This window comes from Excalfactoria chinensis, chromosome 3 (genome assembly GCF_039878825.1).
Source record: "Excalfactoria chinensis isolate bCotChi1 chromosome 3, bCotChi1.hap2, whole genome shotgun sequence".
Lineage (NCBI taxonomy): Eukaryota > Metazoa > Chordata > Aves > Galliformes > Phasianidae > Excalfactoria > Excalfactoria chinensis.
In genome coordinates, this window is record NC_092827.1 from 97,658,308 (window position 1) to 97,677,570 (window position 19,263).

Below are 19,263 nucleotides of genomic sequence, written 5' to 3' on the forward strand. Positions count from 1 at the left end.
ATTTCTGACTTTTCAACTCTAGGAATCTCTACCACCTGTCCAGTTTGACTGGAGTAGCAGTGGCCTTACTAACCCTTTAGATGGTACGTCTCTCCGTAGAGCCTCTAGCGCCAGAGCTAGAGATAAGAAAACTGCAAAGTTCAGACAAACATCTATCTGCTGATTATTTTTTTAAATATATACACACACATATACATATATAAATATATATATTATTTATTTCTTATTCCTAACTTTGGAAATTCAGGCTTTCTTTCCGATTAACTGTGCTGCTATGTGAAAAATTATGTAGTCTGAAAAATACAAAGTGAAGTAATATTTTAGATTTGTGCCATAAGCTAATGACACAGTGGCAATATTAACATTTCATTATAAATAACTGCTGATTATAATGAAACCCGGAATAAATGAGCACTTTAGGGTGACAAGTTTTCCTTTGTAAAAGTATTTTTCACTGATGAACTCTCTCCTTAAACATCCTTTGAATGACGAACTTGTATATAGTGGCTACTTCAAAGCACAATATTTTAACTGCAAACTATTTGTGAAAGATGCACCTCTTGACCTGAAAGTTTTCAGATTTACAGATAATTTTTTATCTTTCAAAAATATGACATCACCTGTTTTGCTTGCACTCAGTAGTTAATTAGACCGAATATATTGAACAGGTAGCTACAAAGTTATTTCGATCTATAAATGTATGTAATTATTACTTAGAACCCTTCACCTATGTCTGTTTTAATAGCAAAAAGCATTGTGCTGCCACCTCCAGTCTTAGAAATGCAAGTTTATGCAAAGTAAATAAATTTTGGAAATTGGTTTGAATGATAGACGAGAGATCTTGAAAGAAAACAATACCTATAAGAGGAGCCTGCTAACAATGGTTAATTTATAACATATAAGTTGTTCAAACGCGGGCTGAAAGAAATTGCATCTCTTGCTGCTTTGGTGTTGCCTCAAGTTTCAGAACATGTAGGTTGTACCAGTTTGGATAGCAATATCATGGTGCTGAAGGAAAGCCTGGATGGACCCTCTTGCTGTTGTCTAGTGTCTTACTACTTCAGTCAGATCATCATGCTTTCTTTTTAACAAGCAACTTCTTTAAAATGTATCTTGGCTTAATTTCTGTTTCAGTACTAAAGGGGAACAGTATAATTCACCAGTGAGGAACTGGGTGTAAGAGTGGCATTTATTAACGTATGTTCACATTGTTTTAAGATAATCATAATCAATTTCTTGGTTCTCCGCTATCGGGGGACCTGCTAAGTCTCCTTGATGAAAGAATGGCTATCAGTGTCATTGAAGGGAGAAGAAACTCAGTATTTCCTATCAATTGATGCATATATTGTTTCCCTTTAATTGATCACATCTTTCTCTCTGGGTCTTGCTGGTTCTCTTTCATTTTTAGACTGAAATAAATGGTTCTATTTTAAAGTTACTAGTGTTGATTTCCTTGCTGCATTGTACATGAGGAAATGTGCACTGAAATTAAGTTGTTAACATTTTAGAAGGTACAAACTAATACTGTAAGCATTGTTTTCATGTCAATTTTTAAATTGTGTACTGAGTACTAATTATAACTTGCATGTTCAAGTGTGTGTCTTACCCCTTTTTACACATAAACCCCTCCCTTGGCTTACCTTCTATATGGCTGCCTACCAACACGGTCACTGAATTTCAAGCTAGTGGAGGTTCCACTCTTCTGAACCTTGATTTCTTTGGGCCCGTGGATGACAGTAGCTCTAACAGCACCACCACAATCCCAGGTCAGCAGAGTGTTAAAACCACAACTGTAGTATAACAACTTACTAAAAGCATGAGCACATCACTTGACTTTCCTATAAACAAGGAGAAATTTTACTTTACGTTTCTCTAAAATGTCTCTCTACTGCATTTTTCCTTTAATCTGTGTTCTATTTTCTGATGTTTGGTGTCAAGTGCGAGGTATCTAAAAGGTACTGTCAGCTCTGTATTGTCGCACTGGAGGAATGAATGGCTCTTTTGCTCTTGCAGTTAAGATGTTAAAACACTTGTTTCAAATGAGAAATTTTGAAAGCGAAATTTTCCAAGTACTTAAGAATAACTGAAAAATGTGACTATTAAAAAATAAAATAAAATAAAATTAAGCTTGTTTCCTCTTCTAAGCGAATGTCTCCAAATTACAGAATTGCAGAGTTAATTGGAAGTCAAGGTGTAGGGCTTAACAAATCACAATCCGGGTGATATTGTCTTCTACCTGGAGACTAAATTTTGTCCTGTCTGTAGTACTTGTGTTACTGATTGGAGGAGAAAAAAGTGTTTTAACAGCATTCATAATAGAAAAATAAGGATAGTTGCATGCTCGTGGGGTGTTAGAACTTCATGAATGCTAATTATAAAACTAAAGCTCTTCATCTGCAACTTAAGGAGGAGATGAAAATATAATTTTATCGTTTGAATAAAATGTGAAAGTAATTTGTTTTTTGGATGGTTTTGACATGCTTTGAGTATTTTACGTGAGCTTGTGAAAACCTACACTTGGAATACGTTTCTTCAGGAACTTAAGGGAACCCTCTGGAGTTTTCTCTGGGTGTGTAGTCAGAGCAGATAAGGCAAACACTCTTTCAATCCAATGCCTGTCAGCAGTTGGGAAGCCATAATAATCAAAGTTCTCATAGGAACAGATTGTTAGTTATTTTTCTATTTTTAGGGGCTTTTGTTTTATTCTTTCTCGGTGGTTTTAATTTTAAGAAACTAATTTTTCAAACCCATTTTGAGGCTGTCCAGTATTTTTTAGAAGTGCTTATAATGATAGTTATATTTTCAGTTTTTAAAGAACTGCTTTCTTGCTTTTGCAATTTGATCGCGGAAGGCAGTTTTATGGCATCCCACTCCAAATGTGGTCTTGTTTCACTCTTGAGAAATGTCCTTATCAGGTGGAAGATAGCGGCAGGTTTGTCATGAAAGTGACAGGTAGCAAATTTAAGATTCTTGGGTTTCATAGATTCTTTAATAAGTGCGTGCAAGTCTATCAACACGTCATTCATCAGTACCTAGTACACGTGCTGCTTGTGCAGTCACATATGTCCCTCTATCCTGCTGCTGCTTTGCACACCTGAAGTTATTACTGGAAGAATACCATATCAGCCTTCTATTGCACTCATTTATTTCTTTAGTCTGTTGTTGTTTCATCAGTTGCAGGTATAATCATTTTCCCTGGTATGCCCTATAGTGTCTGTTTTTAGTTTTTCCTTTTCTTTCCTCCTGACTTGTTTCTGGGAAAGTCATTTGTTTCTTGGCTTGCAGCTCATGTGTTTGTGTGTGTGTTTAGGAGCTTTGTGTGGGGTTTGGTTGGCTAACTTTCCTTCAATATCTCATTAAGGTTTTGCAGTGCTCTCCTTAGCTATTCTCTGATTGTTTGAATAAAATGGAGAATATGCAACTCTTATTAAAAAATAAAAAAATTAAGGAGTTACATAAAAATCAAAAGACAAATTGATCTTTTAGTTTAAAAATAACCTTTTTATCAGTAGTAGAAGTTTGCTATATCTCTGAAGACCTTAGTTCTACTTTTACTAGAGCTATACTGTATTCTTTTCAGTCTGATCTAACCAGTAGCCAAAATGACACTTCATAACAATTTGCATTCTATGTCATGATCTAGAAGTCATTCATTTCTAGTATGTTCCCACAGACTTACTGTGTTGTTTTATTTTTCACGTTGAAAGTTTAACGTAAATGTAGCAGAGTAAAAGGTGTGTAATGGAATAGCAAATTGAGCAGTGGCATCACATTGCAATGAGAGTAAATTCAGGACCGTAAATGTCGGAATGATATAATTCATAAGGTTGCATTTAATGCCTGTTTCAGAGTTGCATGTCAAAGAACTCCTCATTTCATTTGGTTTTACAATTTGTACCTTAATGGGATTTCGCAGGCTTCTGCAAGTCAAATGTATATCTTCAAGTCTTCCTCTCCCTGTTTGAAAGTGGGTATTTTATGGAATAGTTGGGCCTGTTCCTTTTTCCATGTTCTGTAAACATCTGATAATACTTAAAGTCATGGTATCCTGGTCTCAGTACAGTACATATTTTGGTGTTCCACATGAAACTGGTTGAAATTTATTTTGCAAATCCAGACTGAAACATGTTGGTTAAAGGGAGAGCTGTTTATTTTCTCATAAACTGACATTAAATGGACCAAATCCTTTCCCCTGCCTTCACCTTAACCAGATTATTTTCTTAATTCTCCTTTTTGTTTGGCTTGGTTTCCTCACAATTAAGAAGTGTTACCCCTTGTATAGAAATAAGGAATGCTCAAAACACTGCTTGTGAAGTGTTCATGTAAAGCAAGCACGGGGGTTATTAACCTCATGTTTGCAACCACTGTGCTGCATTTACTGAGTGGAAAAGGAAGGACAGTAGGCAGAGAATTTTTTGTTAGTCAGCTCTTAATATTTTGGGAGTACTTCTAAATATGTCTTGATCTGAGCACCATCACTTGATCTGTCACCACGATACCAAGCTATACATACTCGTTTTATGTTAGGTATCTACGTGTGACTGTCATTACCCAAGGGTTTGCAACGTTTGTTCTGCAGGAGTATAGAATGCTTCTGTATTGTCCAAACCAATACCAGCATTATACTCTTTTAGAATACAGATGTCTACAAAACGAGATGTTTCTGTCCAAATTTTACACCGCTTTTTAAAGTTATTTGTAATTGAGGACGATGCATACGTGCACTTCATTTAAGACCACAAAGCGCAAAATAGCTGCAAATGCAACTAGAGGAATATCAACAATTTTAAATGCTCCTGAGTACTAAGATGTGGTACAGCAGTCTTGAAATATTTTAGTAATTTCATTTGTTGACATCTGCTGACTTAATAATAATACTACATTTTTTAATTGAAATGAATTTGCAACATACATAATGCCAAAATACAGTATCTGATCTAAGACAGCTGAAAGTAGGAAATCCAGGCTGAAGTGTCTGGATACATGATTCTTTATAAATAAATGAAAAATGAAAAGGGAGCACAGACAAACAGTTTTGGTAGCTGTATAAATGCGGTTGTGTAACTTTTTAAAAATGCCATTCCATTTGTGTGCATCATAAAAGCTATTTTTCCTCACTTAAAAAAAATAGATTTATCACATCCTCCTGTAAAAAAGCAATACAGTGAAGTTGCTGTAACGCGTGCCAGTGTTGTGTAATCTGTCACTAAACAGCTGGTCACTGTTAACCATCAGCATTCTTTTAATAGCTGCAGTTGAGCTGAAGTAATTGAAACAAACCCTTTTAACACAGCTGGCATTTTGCAGGTATTTTGCTATAAAAGGTAAATTAAATCAGTTTGTTTACTCTTAGACTGAGACCTTGTATACCAGACTTGATCCAAGGTGTGTGTACTGCGTAATATAGCTTTGAAAGCTACTGAAAAGTGTGGGGAGAGAAGATGCTGCTTTAGATACAGATGTGTTCTGTCATGTTCTTTTTGTGTATCTTGAAATTTTAAATGATTCAGATGTTTACAGAAAACAGTCTCTAGCAAGCTGCTCTGTGGCTAGTTATGGCTGTCCTTGTCTCCAACCATCACTGACTATCATTTTATACTATAAGGTGTGGATCCTGAGTTGTATGAATTGACAACCTCAAAACTGGAAACTTCCAATGCAAGCAGCAGAGTGACAGATGCATTTGCAAGACTCATGTCCACGGTAGAGAAGGCGAGCACGTCCACAAGGTAAATAACATCAGTCATGCTTTTCTCTTTTATCTCTTTTATTTTTCTTCTTTTTTTCCCCCTGAGGAGTGAATGTGTGCCATTTGCGAAGGAACAAAATGTTTAAGATGTAAGCCAAGGTTACATGTTACAAACATCAAATCTGTACTACTGTAGTTCAAATTTTGTTTTATCATAAAGCTCTAAAACAAGATGGAAAACAGTTTATGAGCTGACACAAGTCACTACGTTCAATGTCAAAAGCTAGAACCAAAGGCTTAATTGGAGGGTAAGACTTACTGAATAACAGAAGTGATTCCTAAGAGTGGAAGGGTAAATTGAAGCTCCCAGTTCAAGCTGCTAGGACTTTAACAGATGGCTTTTCTAGGTCTTCGACATAGCTGTTAGATACAGGTATGGTTCCATCACCAGTAAAACTTTGGTGACCAAACATCAGATTTATTTTGCTGTTGCAAGTTACTTTTTAGGAGCTAACACATAGTTCCTGTGGCTGGTTCATTATATCCTTTCTGCTTCATGGAGCTCGTGCAAAATTCTTCTGGACTTAGATCAGGAGGTAGAGTATATAAAGGTTTTAGGTGTCAAAAGTCTTCCTTGACATCTGGCCTGGTAAATAGGTAGTCTTTCACTTCTTAAGCTTGAATACTTTGGGTTTATATGTTTAATATCCATCTTAACAGCTCTGGACTGTCTTAATGTATAGATAGTGATTGTGCGCATTAGAGAGACACAGTGATTCTAAGCAGTAAAATGCTTTCACTATTGAGGAAGTACATGTCTATTTTATAGACATGTATTTAATGGTTGCTTTGCAACTAATTGCAAGATGTCTTTTCTCTGAGCTTCAGCTCTCTAAAACTAAATAAATAAGTTTCTATGCAGCATAGCACTTAAAGCACATGGGTATAGTTGAATAGAATTGCAGCATGTGTAAGGAATTCTAATGGTTAGATATAGCAGCCTTGTGTAAAATAAGTAACACTAAAATTTTCACAGCTCTTTTAGAACATATTCTTTCATTGAGAAAACAGTCTTGATAGTTTTCCCGCAGTGAAAATGTTCAAGGTGAATGCTGAATAAAAGACCAACGCTCTGTGAAATTTCAAGAGCGAACCAGTAGAGGGAACTCCATACCTCAGTGCTCCACTTTTGGATTGCCTGTTTCTATCCACGGAGGACATATACTTCTTGTGAAGATAATGTAGTGGGAAAGTCTGAATTTAGCTAATTAGCAAATGTAGAAATAGTTGGAAGTATTTCTGTAGTATGTCCAAAGTCTAATGTAAAAGTAATCATAAATTCGCAGTCAAGGTATGTCCGCTCCAAATATTGTTATTTATTCTCTTTGTCCATTCTTAGACTTCTGCCTGCTTGCTTGACAGACCTTTAAGGTATCTGTTTGCTTTTATTTACAAACGAGCAGTGCAATCTGCTTTGCTTATGAATGCTGACCTTCATTTTTCTATATTATTTTCTTTGGGGGTGAGTTTTTTGTTTAAGTGCTTCCACAGAACACTTGAAGCTTTGAGTTGCTCTGTTGAAGCTCGATGATTAAATATCAGAGCTCTTCCTTAGTTCTGGAGAGCATTGCTTGGTAACAAGAAAAGGTTCTAGACTGGTGCTATTGAAATACAGCTGTCTGTAGGAAAAGGTTGGAGGCCTCAGATGTGCCAGTTATGTTCAGACACATGCAGATGAGCTGCTTTAAAGCAGCTGTTTTCAGCAATAAACATGTTTCATGTGTTTTTGTCGGCTCTGAAACTTGAAGTGTTTTTCTGTCTTTTCATATGTTCTGAAAAAACCCCAGTATCTTGAAAAACTAAAACTGTCAGAGAGATAAGGTCTTATCTCAGCAGTATGCTAGGTATGTTGTAGGGTGTTAGCTTTATCCAGCAAAAATTGCTTTTCTTTTGAATTTTTTTATTCATCATGGACCAAGAGACCTGGTGGCTGGGTAAAGCCAGCTCAACAAAGGTGGCCCACATGCACTAAAATGGAAACAGACTTAACCATTCCCAGTAAACTGGGGGAAGATGTGGATAAGTGACTAAGCACTGCTGCAATGGCAACTTTGGTTGAGCTAAGATTACCCCACATCTGTCAATTGTCTGAATTCAGGATCTTTGAGGTTAAAGTTTAGAGGGAGGTATCGTTTCAGCTATAAGAAGCCATTTTTCTTTGAAATAGCTCCATCTTTTCCTTTTGAAATGATCACCTGAAGTTGGAAAATTAGTTTCTCAAAAGGAAAGAGTTGGGAGATGGACAGTTGACAGGTAAACAGGGGTTAAACAAAATGTTTTGTATGAAAGATTATCATGACAGACAGATAATCTATGATAAATGGGAAATGCTCACCAATGTCAGAGGCTCTCAGTAAACTCCACCAAGGAGTGATCTCCAGAGAAAGAGATCCTGCCTTAGTGGTAGTCAGTCCTTAAATGAGATCTGGGAGATCTTGGTGGAGCCAAGCTTCCGGTAGCACAGCTGAATTACCTTCACCTGTGCTCCCGCAGTTGATTCATTGCTTGACTCAGGTGATCAATCAGAGGTTCAGTTTCCCACACAGGAGAGGAAACTTTGCAGCTTGGGTATGACACCTTGAAGGTAGCAGTTAGTATTGAATGCCATCGCTACGGCGCAGCATTCCACTGAGACTGCAGCCTTGCCCAATTCTGTTGAATTGGCAGAGATCAAAAGTTTTTCTGCTGACTTCTGGAAGGAAAGCATTTCCAAGAAATGGCTGAAACCCTCATTTAAACTGCAAATACTCCATGGTGGACTGTTGGATGTAGTAAACTAACTCTTAATTAAAGAGTGATTTTTAATGTCTCTAATCGACTCATTGTTGCTATTAGAGCCTGGCCTTTTTGGTGATATCCTCAAAGCCTTTTGCAAATGCAAGTGATCACTTAAATCCTGAAAGACTGAATGCTGCAGGAAGGGGTTAGAATGTAAGCTGGAGAAATTGGTTATGAGTGACACATCAGCAAAGCATTACATGTTTCTTGAATCTCCTTCCAGCAGCTTTTGTGCCTGTCAGTCTGGCTAATTTTTTGCAGTTTGGTGTTAATGTGCCATTAAAAAAAGAAAAACAACAACAACAAAAGCTTCATGCCAACAGGTAGAAGAACAGGTATAATTGCTTGGGGAAAGGTATTCCCCCCAGTTCCCTGTCTTGGGAAGAAATGTAACCTGATGTAAGAGAAGAGGTGGAGAGGGCAAAGTGTTTTCTAGAAGGTAGTTTTAAAACCTTAATGATGTTAATGTAAAACTAGTCTGCAGTGATGATGGTACTTTAACTCTCTATAAACTTAAGATAATGAGTAATTGTGTAGAGTTGCCCTGCGAGACTTGCTACTGAAGGTGTTGACTAGTCTGTTACCCAGAAAGGGTAATTGCAGTGTCCAGTCTAACTGTCTTCTGGAGGAGCCTGAGCCAAATAAAATGCAGTGCTGCCTCCAAGACCTCGCAGTGCAATTTCTGAGTATGACATAGTTGCGCAGAGGAGGAAGAGGCATATAAATAGCAAGGAGTGTGTGAGCTCCATCTTGGTGCCTGATTACAATTGCAGGAACTCCTTTTAATGCAGATCTCTGAGTCAGCCCTCTTCCTTTGGCTTCCTCTGTCAAATACTCCTTTGTTAGCTGTAAGTCCTTGATCACCAGGAGTTTGTACCTTTAAGAGGCTTGTGGTAAGTGATAACTAATAGTGGCACTAGATACTGATAACACAGCGGTGGGTGACAAACACGTTTCAACAGCTCAGAGATAGTCCTTAGAGTGCACACAGCACTGACAGTGAAGCTGTTAGAGAAGGCTGCACATATTGGCTCTCTGCTTCTTCCGTTGGTAAACCCAGCACACAGCTTTGTTTATCCTCCAAAATTTGGTAATCTGCCTAGTCAGTGGCTCATGAAATTCCACTGCAGCAGAGAAAAGAAAATATTGCTATTCTAGCAATGAAAAGTCAGATTTAGTATCTATAACGTCTCATCTTGAGATCTTTCATCAAGTAGAGATTTCAAATAGCAAACAAAACTGATAGCTCAGTGTCAACACAGTGATCAGTGATGTCAAGGATGAGTTGAACTCCAGCTTATTCTCTTGTTCCTTTAGCCAAGAAATTCTGAGACTGCTGCTGAAGGAAACACGTAGCTCCTTGCTTTCTCCTAATCTCTGATCGGCTCAGGGAACGATCCTGATGGGTGCTGACCAAAAAGATACATGACTATATGTTGCTTTGTGACTGGAGTAGTGATTTCCCTCTCTCAGACACAGCTGAAAGTTTATAGCTGAGGATAAGATATGGAAAGCAAATTTCTGAAATGCTCTACAGAAAGGCAGTTTGTTTCTAGCCTTTTGTCTCGGCTTTTTCACTCCATGGCAGGAGTGAATCCTTAGCAAGGATTTCCAATGTCATTGTAGTGTAAGGCTAGTGCATTTCTGTGAATATTTGGTTTTCTAGTAATAGCCAGGATTCTTCAAGATGAAGCATCATGTATGGGAGTGTGGGCAGTGGATGGGATCTTCTGTGACTGTTTGAGCCATTTTAGTTAGGAAATGTGAGCTTCTTGCGTAACAGTGAGAACCAAGCAGCATGGCTTTTCAGATTCTTTATTCATTTCTGCTCAGTAGTTCTGGTGAATAATGCAAATGGCAAAGTAAACACCAGTGGTTCCCCCAGCTGCTGGCTGCATCCTTATGGCTACACATGACACTGCACTTCAAAGCAAGTTAGCAGCAAGTTGTGAGCTACTATTTGCGGATGATGAGACCCTGGGAGGGGAAAAGGGGTTGTGGATCACGTTATAGAGAAGTATAGCATATAATCCAAATGCAGTTGTGTTGGAAACACGCCTTAAGTACATTTCTATTACTTTTTATTTTTAAAGGAGTATGCCTGGAACTTCTTAGCGGCCTTTCTATTTTTCCATTTTATAACTGAAAGATTATGCTGAACTTAGGCAGTTTAATGCTTACGTTCCTTTTGTCTTAGCTCTAGAATATGAGTATGGCAGTTTCTTCAAGTGAATAGTCCCAGAATGGCACACTGGAACTTGCCTCCCCCCCAGATAAATTAGCATCTGAATAGGAAATAATTTCTCCTTATTGCAACAGCATTCAGGAACATTTTGCTGACTTCCCATTGAATGTTCTGTTGGTAGGCAGGTATGTATTATAACATTAGCCTAGCTTCAAATAGCTTACAGAAGTGCCTGTCTGTGGGAGACAAACTGCCAGAACATTGCTTCCATCGGTGATTCTTTCAGTGATCTGTTGGATTGCAGGTAGTAGATTAATGCACTTTTTTCTTTTCTTCCCAACAGGAAGCCTAAAAAGGAAGAACATCTTAGTGAAGAGGCTGCCAAGGTGATTTCTAGCCTTCCTGACTTAACTTTCATGCATGCCAAGGTGTTGATGTTCCCAGCCACATTAACACCTTCAACAAGCTGCCAAGAAAAGGTAGACTAAAGTGATGTGAATTGGACGTTTTCTATTGATTTTTTTTCTTCTTCCCTCTATGGGTCATTAAAAGCAATCTTGCTTTAATTAAAACAAACAAACAAACAAAAAAAAATCAAGTTCAGATGATTTGTTGGTAAGCAGCACTAGAAAGGTATACATAGTTCTGTATATTTATTTACATACCGAAGTCCTAAATTTATATTAGAGAAAAATGTAAATAACTGGGGGTAAAATCTTTTTGAAGATCTATTCTTTTTGTTGTGCTGGGGTGTATACATTTATGTCTTTGTGAAATACACTGGTGGTGTCCTTCTTACAAAACTTAAAAAAGGTTAATATATATATATATACATATATATATATATATCCTAGAAACACACGATGGAAAAACTTCAATCTTCACAATGCGTGAAGTCCCCTTTAAAAGTTTTCAGATTGCATTGAGTGTCTTTTTCTTTCCTGCATCTATTGCAATACTTTTTGATGGGAAAACAGAAGGTTACATCGAGGGGTTTCAGTTGTTGTTATTTAAAACCCGCTATTTTCTCTTCTGTTATAACAAGCTTAGGATGTGTTTCTTCCTTTTCTTCTCCCCCTTTCCTCCCCTGGTCGATTGGTTGGCTGATCAATTTTTGTTCTTAAACTTCAGTGGTATGGTTCTGTCACTATATAGCCTTTTGAAAGGTATGCTGTCAGTAACTTCTCGCTCCAGTTATGGATCCTTGTCTAAACGCTTGATTTTTGGGTCGTTAGGAGGTTGTCTGCTTTTAATCAGTTTGATTTGGAAAAGAAGGACCAAAACTATATGAATGTCTTACAATGAAATTTATCTGTTTAAAAATTCTTATGTTCTGTTGTACCACTATTTCTGTTTGATTTTGCACAGTGTAAAATGACATAATCATAGATTGCTATGGTTTTAGGCTGTATATACAGTAAAAACTATGGGTTGTAAATGTTTGGGGAAATTCCTATGGAAAAAAGAGAGCTATGTAGAAGAACCTCTAAAAAGGTCAATGTGCATGCCCAAGGTCTTTTGAGATTTAAGTGTGTAAATTTCCTTTTAGCTTACACAAAATAAAATAATTTAAAAGATATATATGTATATGGTCTGTTTTCTTTTTATCCCGAATGTATACATCATTTATACAATATTCTTCTTTCTGTTAATGCTAAAATTGATGTGCTGCATTAACGGTAGAACCTTTTGATTTTCATTGTACAGTCCCACAATGCACGTCTGTCCTGCAGAAGGAGCAGCTGACTTCTCTTCAACTGTCCTGTCTCTCTGAATATGTAATGGTGTAGTCTTTTATTTCTGCCTCTGACTTACAAGGTGCTGTGGCTCAAGACACGTTGGTATTTGAGATTAAAGACTTATTCAAAATAATAGGCAGTGCTGAACTGCACGAAACACAGATTCAGGTGATGTGGGAAGGAACACAAGTTCTGCCTGTTTCCCAGCTCTTCAGAGGATATTTGTGAACTATTTGGAGTAGAGAGGCTGCAGGTAAGGCATGCTCTGGGTGCAGATGTTCTTTGAGGGGGCTTTGTGTGGGCAGAGACTAGCATCTAACCTTTCCTATGCACGCAGCTCTTTAAGTGGTAGTCACCAGCACTTCATCAGCTGACAACTAGTTCTGAGAAACCTCCAATGCACTTCTCACCTCTTCTTTGAATTCTTTGTTCTCTGACAGCACTTGGATCAGAAAAGGTAAAGTTAGAGTTTGATGTTACTAACCGATAAGCTGAAATGTTGCCCTTGCAGACTTTTCTCTTGTAGGAGTCCCTTTGAAAGATTAGTACTGGATGGAGCTCTACCTTTGTGAGCTCAGGAGTTTCAGTGAGTGGTGGCTGGTCAGAAATGAAAGAGCAGCTCGTATAGTTGCGATAAAGTTAATTTGTAAAGGCTAAACTGACTCGTTTGCCTTCCAGTCAGTGATGCAATGTGCAGTGCTATAGTAACAAACAACAAAAAAAGAAAGAAAGAAGAAACCTGCACCCTTTTGTGGTCAAAAAGATTTATGCAAAAGCCAGCTGCTTTACCGTATACATCCAAAAAGCTTATGTGAGCTTTAGCAAATTTTCACTGCAGTGCTGACTTCGTGCCTGTTTCACCTCAAAACTGGCTTTGCTGTTCTCCCAGGTTTAGCGTAGTATTCTTTAATGCCTGCTTATTTTATTGTTCATTTCTGTTTGGCTGCTGTAGGTTAAAAATGGCCCTTTTGTTCTTGTAGCTGTAGTGTGTCCCTTGGAGCTGGAGCAGTGGTATAGCTGCAGCAGAGAGCTATAGCTATTGTTCCAAGGAGAATATGTTTAGGAGCTGACTCATGATCCTTGTCTGGCAGCAAATGGACTGAAGTATTAAGGAGAGGTGGGGGGTGGAAGTGCCAGCTGCAAGTTGATCTTTAGTCTCCTCACAATTGCCTCTAGAGGCAGCTGCCCATTTGTCTTAGCAGTCCTCAAGTGCGGTCCTAGTGGCCTGCCGTAAATGGGGGAAGGGAAAGAAATGGCAGGGGAAGGGATTTCTGCTTTGAGTGATGAACCAATCTGACGCTCTGTGAAACCTGGTGCTACCCACAGCATGTTTATGGCGGTTTTATGTTGTTTCTGCCAAAAATGAAAAATAAAAGATTACCTCTCACAGACCTACTCTCTGCTGAAAAACATAAATCTTCCATCTAAATTCAGCCTTTTGAGATGGATGCTGTTTGCCTTAAAAAGCAGTGTTGCTTTTCAGCTGCTTGTTTAATCTAACCCCTTCTTTCTTGTCAGTTATGGGATGGACAAACAGGTTCTTCTACCTCTCTCCTGTCTTTTAAAGGCAGTTTTGTCTAGCAGATTTAGTCTACACGGAGGTACCCTTCTGTGCTGTTCCTGCTGACAAGATAGCCCTTGTCTAATTCAGTCTGCCTGCTTTAGTTTGTGGGCAGTATAGTCACTGGTACTTCCTGCACATACATGTTGCTGTACATTGTCTTCTGACATATCAAGGGGCACCACATTCACTTGAGAAACACCATCGATGAGCAGCTAGGCAGTTCTGTGCTCACCCAACAGAAGCAGCAACGGACACTTGGTTGGGATGCAACCAGCAGGGTTGGAATGTGGCCATAAAGCAAAGTCCTAGTTCTAGGAGTGTCCACTTAGAAAAGCACAGAAGTTGGTTCATAATCAGTCCCCTGTGCTGAACAGGTGATAAAGGCAGCAGGCAGCCTGGTGTGCTCCCTTAGGTGAACATGGAACATGAAAGTAGGGGAAAAGAAGTGCCTTATTTGCTCATTTGTTGTACTTTAGGGATTCTGCAACATCAGGGGTTAGGTGCATGTGCTAAGTACCTGAAACTGCTGGAGCTCTTGCTTTTAATCTTGTCGTCTCGTTCTTAAACTTGTAAGAAGTGTCGTTATCCCTGCATTATGGCAGGGCTGTAGATACCAGCTCTGTTTGATGTGCCCTGATCATCTTTGAAGTTTGCCAGTGATGTCTGGGAAGCACTAAATTGATAAAAGTGTCGAAAACACCTCACAGGCGTAGTGGATGCTCACTGTCTTCCTTCTGGATTCGCTATATGGTCACCCAAGAGATTTATTCCTGTATTAGGGGGTTCTGAATTTTCTTCTGCAGATCCACTGTTTTTTTTACCTGGACTTTACTCACCTAATTTTAGGGCAAATATCCCCCAGAGGTTCCTAACAGTTCATGTAGGAATTAGGCTGTGTGCCTTAAATAAGTCTTGGGGCTACTTGTAGAATGTGGAGGGGCAAACAAAATACTTCTCTTCCAACTGAAACAGGCCGTGGTCCTGCAGAAGGTAAAATAATGAGTAACTAAGGACTAATTCCAAGGAGAGTCAGGTACCGTAGATATTTTGAACGTTTGGTTAAATAGACTTAATGGTGTTTTTAGTGTAGTTTTCCCTGTGCTTAATGATACTTTTACTGTAATTTTGTGTGTTTAGAATATGTATGCACACATGCAGAAAACCAATCCCGAGGCATCAAAATGAAGCTGGCCCTTCTGGCCCGTATGCCTTAAGGTGCTCTGCTGGGCTGCCACCTGTGTCCCTGCTGATGTATGACAAAGGGGGCATTTGCTGCTAACCTGTTCCACCTGCGCTGATGCAGCTCAGCCCTTGTGGCTGCTCTCTACCCTTCAGGGCCTACAACAGCAGGGCTTCGTTAGTAGATATGCACACATAGTCCCGCACTGTAAGCGTTTGCTTGGCTTACTCCAGCAAGCAAATCTGCTCCCTAATACAAGTGGGTTTCCTACTTGGCATGGTTGCAATTGTGTGAGCCTTGCTTCATGTACATAAAGCAATTTAAATCAGTAAAGTTTATTAAATGGGGAAGGAGAGAAGCAGAGGGGCACTTTCAGCCCTGCTCAGTTGCCCTGTCTGTGCCTTTGTCTCAGCTTTAACAGTGAAATGTGTCTCGATAGTTGCTTGTATTTTTTTTAAACCTGGAAGTGATCAAACATTCTGTTTCCTTCAGACAGTGAAGAACTGCAGTGAGCACAGCTACTGAAACCAGGTGTGGTTTTAAAGATGGCCTTAATCCTATAAATGGCAGGAGGTATTGTCTCATCTGAGCTTGTCTTCGGCACTCGGAAGGCATTAAACAAAGGGAGAAAAGCAAGTGCTTTGGATCAGACCTTAATCTTTGACTGGCCTTCAACTGCTCAGGAGGATGCCCCTTAGGAAATGCTGTCCAACATACCTCAGGTAACTGCGGCCTCACACTGTAATGCAGAGAGCATGGCAAGCCTCACTGTGAGGCAAATAAGGTAGATGGTGATAGGACAAGGGGGGGTGGTTTTAATCTACAGGAGCAGAGATTTAGATTAGCTATCGGAGGGGAGTTTCTTACTGAAAGTGCAGTTGCACTGCTGACTTTCTTACTCCTGTAGACGTACCGGTGTAAGGGCTCTACAGAAAATGAGGCAAGAAGTTTTGCTGGGTCTCTCCCAATGGCCCGTCAGCTCTTCACTCAGCTTCAGGGAAGAGTGCTGGGAGCAGATCACAGAGAAGCTGAGTAGTAGAAAGTACCTAACGGCTCCTTCAAGAAGGGCAGAGGTTCACCCATGATCCATATGGTTTTCTGTTTGTGTTTGGTTCTTAAAATCCAGGAGTCGTGGTACAAAAACTTGGCTGTTCAGGAAGTGAGTTGAAAATAGCCATGAAGTATCCCCAGCGTGTGCCTTCAAACTCTTCCATCACCCTTACAAGCCTTTTGTAACTGGATTGAGTTAAGAATCACCTGCAGTTGGTAAGGGGTGTTTTGCAGCTGTTTAAGACTTATGGCAGGTCACTCTGCTGGGCAAAGCTGCCCAGCTGTGACAGTGGACAAAAGCAGCAGGTATGGCTGCTTTGAAGGGTACAATTTTCCCTCCTTTTTTGTTGTGTATTATTTTTTTTACCCTCTCTTTCCTTGTCCACCTACATGAAGCTCATCCTGGCAACTTTCCACCTCTTTTGGCCAGGGAGGAGGAAGCAGGGTGGGAAGGGAGGAACTAACAGCTGTCCTTTAGGTTTCAAATCAATGCAGCTCCTTAGCAGGATGGCAGTGTGAGCTCAGTCATTAGGAAAGCTGCTCTTTCATTCAGGAGGCAGCCTGAGCCAACTCTCCCAAGTCCGGGACCCAAGAGGTAAGGAGTTCAGGCCTTTCCAGCTTGTAGGCCCATCGCAGCTGGCACAGGCTCCTTTTCTTCCCAGTGTTTCATTTCTGCAGCCTGCTGGAAGACCTGCTGGCACGAGAGATGAGTCTGTCTGGGGAAACCAGCAGCATTTTGCACTGGGTGTGCTTGAGTTTTTTCTCCTCGTCATGAAAGCCTCCTTCATTTAAGATTGGAGTGGATGCAGGATGGGAATCAGGGCTAAACTGTTAGGAATGCTCAGAGTTGAATGGTTTTGTTAAGAAAACAAGCTGGATGGGTGCTAAATGTTCCCTTAGGTGCTCTTAGCGCCATAACTGTCCTTGACCTGCATGAGCAGTGCTGCCTATAAGAGGTAGGGCTGGTGAACACCTGAAATCTCCTTAGTGCATAATAGCACCTATGTCCAGAAATCTTCCTCTCTCATTGTTGTGAGCATGAACAAAACATCACTACCCTGGTTTACAAGGTATGCAGCAGCAAGGGGAGTTCTAGCGCCTTTCCAGGAGGAATTTTGCAGATCTCCCAGTGTTGCTGCTCGAGAATCCTTTTAGTCTTTACTGAGGGAGACCATGACAACATGGTGTTACCCACAGCTCTGGGGACAGTAAGACTGCAGGCCTCGTTTAGCTGCAGGAAGGTTGGTGAGTGGGTTTGGGAGTCTAATACCCACCTATTGCCTCACAAGCCTGCTGGTCTTTTACACTTAGCAAAGTTAACGCTGCTACAGATGCATGGAGTACCAGTGTGGCTCTGATTCCTGTTAGTGGCTCACCAGACATTTGTATAGAAGGGGGAATAGAAAAGCAGACAGGCCTGCTTTTCTCTGCAAGGGCTGAACTGGTTGGTGCAATTGTCACTGCAGAGTTCAGTGCACTAAAATGCACTAGGACATTCTTTCCACCGGCTTCCCTACCAGCAAGCTTGGTGCCGAAGCATTAGGGTAAAACTAAAGCCCTGGGGGGCAGGGAGAAGTAGCAGCCTTCCATTTATGGACCAGTAGGTTCTCCTCAGTCTTTAGTCTGCCTTGTTCTCTTATTTGCTGCCTGCATTGCTTATTTCTGTCTACCCGAGTGCTTCTCGCAGGAGTTCTTAGCTCATTTGTGTTTTAATCTTCCTGGCTTGTCTGCAGCCCTGCCTGCTGTAATCTCTGCGGGTCACTGTGCAGTCTGCGTGTTCCTTACTCCATGGCTGTTTGCTGCCATCAGCACGTTTGATCATGGTTGAATTTACATCAAAGAACCACCTGACAAAGAAGCAGGCCTGATAATAGGCTCTGGTTTCTTCTCAGCAACCCAAACAGGTAGATGCAAACAAGGGAGCTCTGCTACGATCGCAGGGGAGTTTGTGCTCTACTTTCAGCACAGCTTGCTTTGCTCTCCTGCCTGGTGGAGCCTGACAGACCCCATTGCTGCTGCAGGCTCCCCCAGATAGAGCTGCCACTGGAAAAGAGGAAAGCAAGGCAAAGGAAGGTCTCCTGCAAAACAAATTCATGCATGGGAAACCCTCATGAGCTGGAGATGGGGGGGGGGAGGAGGAAAAGATGCTCCGGCTGTTGCTATTGTAGCTGCAGAAGTGCAGCTCACAGATTACAGCTGCAGCCGTGGTGTGATTGTTCCCTGCTTCTTCAGGGTTGCTCGAAGAATAGGCTGATAAATTCAAGAGTAGCTTCTCTAGCAGAACACTTCAGCTTAAGTGTCTAAATAGGGTTTTTTGCATTTGCTTTTGTTTGTATAGTTTATGCTCCCCAGACCGTCTTCCTTGTCTAGAGCTGGCTGTGGTGGTCACACGTAGTTATATGTGGTTATAGACAGATACCAAATGATGGGTATGGAACGATGTCTGTCTCCTGTTCTGGGATTCTTTGAGACACCGGATGCCCTTCAGATGCTTTACCTCTTCAGAGGACCCGTGTGCTTTAGGGAGAGGTGCTGGCTAGGAGCTAACATTGCACAGCTGGGCTCGTTCTGCTCGGTGGGGGGGTGGCTGCATTGCTACAGGCTGCCGTAGTCATCAAGTTGAGATCAAGTCCCCGATTTCTGGGTTAACCACAGTCAAAAACCACACTTAAAATACGCTTTTCCTATGGTTGTTCTGGGTGATAAACTCAGTGTAAGATGAAGCTCTTGAAAACAGCTTGTTTTAACCTGTTACAGCGGGGCATTCCTTGGTACAAAAACTTATCTGTGGGCGGCACAGGGTGTCTTGGAGTGACCGTACCAGGTTGCCTGTTCACTCCCGCACAACAGAGAGATGCAGTGCCCAGACACACTCTCTCCAGCTCTCCCAGTGCAGCCTGCACATCCTGCTGCAAGAACGCAGCCCCAGCACACGCTGCTCTGAGGTTCCCATTGCACCCGTGGGTGCCGGCCCCTGCCGCAGGGAGCGGCGGTGAGGCAGAAGGTCACGGCAGGAGC

The 19,263-nt window shown here is 40.6% G+C and overlaps 1 protein-coding gene across 3 annotated transcripts in view; it reads left to right on the top strand.

Moving 5' to 3' along the window:
- Positions 1-12,291, top strand: part of AFTPH (aftiphilin) — a 44,914-nt gene extending 32,623 nt beyond the window's left edge. For 2 of the 3 annotated variants that reach the window (XM_072333877.1, XM_072333878.1), the window contains exons 7-10: positions 23-83; positions 1,683-1,766; positions 5,606-5,729; positions 11,056-12,291. In XM_072333877.1, coding sequence (XP_072189978.1) covers positions 23-83; positions 1,683-1,766; positions 5,606-5,729; positions 11,056-11,200 — 414 coding nt within the window. In that variant the 3' untranslated portion in view covers positions 11,201-12,291. The remainder of the gene's footprint in view (positions 1-22; positions 84-1,682; positions 1,767-5,605; positions 5,730-11,055) is intronic. The other variant, XM_072333879.1, reaches the window with a different exon arrangement.
- Positions 12,292-19,263: the final 6,972 nt, after the last annotated feature.